Source organism: Dendrobium catenatum, unplaced genomic scaffold, assembly GCF_001605985.2.
Source record: "Dendrobium catenatum unplaced genomic scaffold, ASM160598v2 fragScaff_scaffold_1575, whole genome shotgun sequence".
NCBI lineage: Eukaryota > Viridiplantae > Streptophyta > Magnoliopsida > Asparagales > Orchidaceae > Dendrobium > Dendrobium catenatum.
In genome coordinates this window covers 153,504-159,698 of record NW_021320037.1, presented here as the reverse complement: position 1 = coordinate 159,698, position 6,195 = coordinate 153,504, and the positions used below count along the sequence as shown (strand labels likewise).

Genomic DNA, 6,195 nt, shown 5'->3' with positions numbered 1-6,195 from the left:
TAATTACTCTCAACCAAAATACCAAGTTGAATAATGTGACACAATTTAAATAAGTAGTATGAATTATGAAGTGATGATATTTTTATTTGAATATAATTTTTGGAATAAATAGTTTAAAAAATAAACATTGTAGATATTTTTTAATTTTATTATAGGATAAATAAAATTAACTTTTCTTATGTCCATTACGAGACATATTAAGGCTTCATTTGGTACTTTTGTTTTAAAATAATTTTTTAAACAAAAAAGATATCCCAAATGAAACTTAAGTCAAATATAACATCTAATCAAAATACTGTTTCATTTTAATAATAAAAAGTAAATTTTTTATATTAAAAAAATTAGTTTAAAAAGCAGTTAAGTTTGACTTTCATTTGGGACAATTTTCTTACTGCTTTTTAAAGTACTTTTCTATTAAAAAAATTCCCAAATAAAGCACAACTTTCTTACTACTTTATAAAATAACTTTCTAATACAAAAAATTTAAGTTCAAAAAACTTTTGTATTAAAAAGATGTTTTAGAAATAAGGAATAAAGCTATTCCAAGCAAAATCTTAGGCTTCATTTGAGACGATTTACTTATAATTTTTGTAAAGCAGCTTTTCAACAAACAATTTTAATTTTTAAATATTTTTATTAAAAAATATTTTAAAAAACAGTAAAAAAAACTATTCCAAAGAAAGCCTAGTCCAAAAAGTTTTTCAATAAATTTCTATAGTAAATAATATATATATATTTTACCTCTAACTCGAATGAAAGCATGATTCGCGCATCCAGTGCTGCCTTCGCAAGCGCTCGGAGTTCTTCGGCATACGTCGATATCCCCAATATCTTTCTTTTTCTGCGACGGTGAGCAGCTGCGGCGCCGGAGTAGGAGCAGGATGACGATGTTCCACTTCGTAAATTGCGTGATTCTCACATTCGGCCCGCATGCCGTTTACTACTCCGCCACTCCACTGTAAAATCTACCGATCATTCCATTCATCGATGTGTTCTCTGTTTGCAAGCTCCATTTTTTTTTCAATTTGTAAACCTAGCTTCGTTTTCCGTCCCTTAGCTGCTAGATTCGTTTAAGAGATCTCCCTGCACACTCTTGTATCAGCACCGCGTATTTTGGAACTACGATGTCATGGAACCCTAGTTATTTGATGAGATTGAGTGCTGATTTAAAGTAGTTATTCTCCATACATAGAGACTGTTAGGGAAATTTTTAATAGGGTTGATTCTCAATTGTTAGCATTTTTTTTCTTTTTTCTTTGGATTTGTAGATGATAGATTACTGCAGTTTTGAAAAATCTGTTTACTTAATGTAGTTGAATTGAGTAGCTTTGATTGTAGCCTTAAGTTTATGTTGTGCCAAATATTTTTGTTTTAACTCCTAACATTTTAAACTCGTGCAGTTCTTGCCAGTTATGTTATGTAAGTGAGTGATGGATAAGGGCTTTAGCGGGGTATAAATGTGGTCCCATGAAAAACGTGCTAGCTGTTGTAGGTTTTGTTTTTCTGTTATGCGCATCGGAGGTGGAAGGGGATCATGGTAGAGGTGAGAATGCTGTTTTAAACAAGCTTCTCTGAATAAATTCCGAAGGAATTCCTTGTTTATAGTTAAAAAATGTTATACTAGCCTCCAGTAAGTTGAGAAACTTAGTTGGTTTTAGCAATATATATTCAAACAAATAGGTGTTTTTATCTTTGGGTTCTTATAATCTTGCTTGTTTCTGTGCCCTTGCAAAGAGAACCTTAAGTGTTGATCCTATGTTTGTGAAAATGATCACTTTTAAGGTTGGTATTAAGGTCAGGAAAGAGGGTTGTTTTTCTCCTGGCCTTCTAGGGATGTGTGCTTGCATAGCTTGTTTGCCTTCACGGTTGGTGGAGATGGTTAGTGCAATTTGTAACGGGGAGCTTTGGTTATGAATGTAGACTTTTGAAGAATCGAACCAGCATAAATCCTTGTGTGCATTCTTGTGTGGTTTATATTCTTACCTGCCTTATTCAACTCACAAACACTAACATTATCCCACACCATGCATCTTGGTGTGATAATTTGCTAACATTTATTTTATTGCCCTAGCTATCTCACTATAATTGCTGTCCACACCTTGAACTGTGTGTTGATATTTTAATTTCTGTATTTATATTACTGCAATCACTCATATTGTACTAACAAATGTAGTTCTTACCTATATAGGTGTGATCTTTATTAGCAACATTATACTCACTGCAATAACTTTTTATAACATCTATGATTCACTTATGTAGTGTTGATATTTTATGTACTACATTTTTTGTTTGTTATACTTTTAGATATATATTTTTTAACTCCACAAAAGTTTTTGAAAGCATCAAATTCACCTCCCCACTTTATTTTTAAGTGTGCATTGAGACCAACAAGTGGTATCAAATCCTAATTCTCTTATAGGCTTGAGATCATAAAGAGAATCCACAACACATCATTCATATGAATGGTACTTTTGTAAGTGCCTTTTGGCAAACTACCCACCACTTAGAAGTGTTTTCATTATATTTATTGCAAGAATCATTCATTCGTTGATATTTGTGACATTAAAATTGAATTATGGAAGTGCCAGTTAATGGGCATAAGATCCCGATGAGGATGGTTGATGGAAAGGCAATACGTATGAGCTAATGCTGAAGAAAAGCACATGACACATGTACATGCCAAGGCTCTAAGTCATATTCACTGTAGGGTAGTTTATAGTAAGTTTTACCACATATTTAATATCAAACATTACTCATATGGTATGGATTAAACTTGAAGTTAGCTATGAGGGGACTAATCAAGTTAAGGGATCCCAAATAAAAATGCTTGCTTATTACTATGAGCTATTTGAGATGGTACCATATTATTACTTTAAGGAGATGCTTTCTTGTTTATTCCATGCCATCAAAATAATGTTTTTTTAAATCTTTATTCATTTTAATGCTTTTTGGACGAATCAAATAACTTGAGCGATGAACTGTATGTAGAATATGCCAAATTAAATATGATTCTCTTGGAATCTAGGGATGCAAATTACTTATGATCACAACATGTTTATCTATATTTAGATCCTTTTTCTAGCTACTTTTACTTTATCAATTAGCATTTGATATTAATTATGGGCTTTTGTTTATCCCTAATTCTTTCATCTAGAATAGGGTATACAATAATTTGATGTCTATTTCTTGTTCCTTGATCATTTTATGCCCTATTTCTAAATGTAACACCTCCATATTCCTAAGTAGTTGTGCTTTTGAGTTAGCATTTAGCTTGCCTACTCACTAGATTTTTTTACTCAATACGTTATTTACCACGTTCGCCTTTCTAATATGATATTATATATCAAGATCATAATTTTTGATAAATTCTAACAATTTCTTTTTAACAAATTCAACACTTTCTGAGTGAAATGTACTTTAAACTCTTATAATCTATGAATAGTGATGCAAGTAAAAAATTAGAAAAACTCTAATTTTTTGCAAGCAAGAGAGACACTTCCTAGGATAAAAATAAACTTACATAAAATACCCCAAAATAGACAAATTACAACTTTTATAAAAGAAAAACGACTCTTACAAACGACAAAATAAAGACACCTAAAGGAGCTTTGCCAATCGTCGAGAAGAAGGATACAAATGGCGTCGAACTTGCGGAGAGAGGAAGGAGATTAGAAGCCGAGACGAAGAAGGCATAACTCGCAAGTTATCCTAGAAGAAGGAGAAGGGAATACATAGCTCGCAAGCTATCCCAAGAAGGAGAGGAAGAAGTGGAATAAGCTCAGAAGCTTTTCCAAAAAGGAAGAAAAACCCTCAGGTTTTTGTTCCAAAAATCAGCCATAAGTCTCTCCTTTTTTTATTCACTATTCATCACATATTTATAGGACTTAAGAGGGCAGCCAAACAGCCACTTAAACCTTTTATTTAATCCCATTAGGAAGGAGAAGAGGAAGGGCAACATATATCACAAAACAATTCCCAAAAATCAGCACAAGAAACGGATATGAGAAGCCACGGGAACACAGCCAGGGAGGGACCCAAAGAGGCAACACATAAAACTGGGCTGGAGAAGTCACGGGAAAGCAGCCAGGGGGAGAAACCAAAAAGCCCACACAAGCACCCAGCAGCCAGTTCACGGGAACAGCACAAAGAGAAAACCAAGGAGACATAAGAAGGAAAAGAGGCACCAAGGGGAGGAAATCAAGGGGACATAGGGAAAGGAAAGAGGCAATAAACCACTCTATTAATGAGCTATCAAGTGCAATTACTCTTCCAATTAATGAGCTAAAACATCAGCTCAAACATTTATGAGCTAGAACCAAGAAGTCCCAAGACTTTAGCTCAAAACCAAAGCAACTAAAGCCCAACCTGAGAGCAGCCAAGGCCCAACCCAAGAGGCAACAAGCAGCCCAAAGCTTGCCTACATCAAATAGTCCACAACATGCTCTATAGATATGATGTTTACGAATTTTGTGAGCAAACATTATTGTAACTAATTCCAAATCATGTGTTGGATGATTCATTTTATGTGATGTCAATTATTTGAAAACATATGTAATTAAATTTCTATTTTGATTTAAAAACATTCTAGACCCTTCAAAGATGCACCACTATAGATATGATATTCCTTAGTTTTTAATGGAATTATCATTGGGTAGATGTCGTTCACCTCTTAAGTTCTTAAAAATTTTGCTCGCACTTATTAATCCAATTAAATTTATCTTCTTTTCTAGTCAGCTTAGATGGAGGCATTGCCATCGCAGAAATCCCTTTACAAATCTCATATTGACTTTGAATCTCTATTACAATGGTCGATCTTAGCTATTTAACCATCTCTCTTACCTTCTTAGGGTCTATTGCTATATAGTCATCACTAAAGATATGTCCTAAGAAAGCAACACTCTTTAGCCTCACACTTACAAAATTTTGCATACAATTTATGTTCTCTTAGCAAATTCAAAATAATCTTGAAATGATTTGCGTGGTCATTATCATTTTTGGAATAAACTAATACATCATCAATAAATATTATTACAAAATGATTAAGATAAGGCTTAAAGATTTAATTCATCATATCCATAAATACTATCATTGGTTAATGCAAATGCCATAACCAGAAATTCACATTGGGTAGTGCATACTCTTACTAGATGATAACCAAATCTTACAACAATTCTAGAAAATATCAAAGCTTCTCTAATTGATTAAATAAATTATCAATCCTTTGGAGATTATATTTGTTCTTAAAATTTATTTTATTTAGTTCTTTCTAATCTATACATAATCTTATAGTATTCTCCTTATTTTTAACAATAAATAACGGCACTTAAGAAGATGTATTAGGTCTAATAAAACCTTTATCAGTCAATTCCAGTAATTAACTATTTAGTTCTTGCTCTTCCTGATCATCTATTGTAAGCTCCACTTTTTTTGGTAGCAAACCATAAAGTTCCTTTGGGAAAACATTATACTTATGCACTAGAGCAATCGTATTTATATCACTAACATCCCTAGTAGCTTCTAATTTAGTCAATAATATCAGTTCACCAAATTTCATTAATTTATTTATCTTGATAAAGTTAATAATAAATAACATTATCTGTTTCTCACATTGAAAGTAAAATGACTTGGGTAGGTCAAATCTAACGTTTTTTCCAATATTAAATATTTTACTAGCCAATTCATACTCAAAGTTATATCATACTCAGTATAAGGTAGTAAAAATCAAATCAGGCAAGAATGTTCTACCAGCTATCATGATATGAATAGAGAATAAAGCGTAAACATGTTATCACTAGCAACTAATATAATACAAAACCAATAATATAATACAAAACCAAGAATAAAATAAACTGGTTGCATTGCATATGCAACTTACCAAAGAATAGCTTAGATAAGAAATATAATGAAGCTTCAATATAAGAAAGTACCCTGATACTATTATTTGAAATACTAATTATACTTGTCACAAGCTCCAAAAACTCCTTAACTTCCTGAGAAGTTAAGGCAAACATCAGTGATTGCACTGACTGCTCATTGCCTCTATATAATTCTCCCTTATCCTTTAATATTGGTTTGTTCAAAGTAGGTTTTCCACCTCTAGGTTGCTTTGGCCCTTGGACTCATTTTTGCCCTCTATGACCTTGAATATTCCTTGGGAAATTACCGTACATGCCAATGGAACAAAATAGCATGTGC

The 6,195-nt window shown here is 32.5% G+C and overlaps 1 protein-coding gene across 1 annotated transcript in view; it reads left to right on the top strand.

The window, feature by feature from the left end:
* The first annotated feature begins 756 nt into the window (after window positions 1–756).
* The window catches only part of LOC110116467 (transmembrane protein 147), a 51,869-nt gene continuing 46,430 nt past the window's right edge, over window positions 757–6,195 (top strand). Inside the window, exon 1 of the mRNA XM_020850032.2 lies at window positions 757–958. Within this exon, the coding sequence (XP_020705691.1) occupies window positions 882–958 (77 nt within the window). The 5' untranslated portion in view covers window positions 757–881. The remainder of the gene's footprint in view (window positions 959–6,195) is intronic.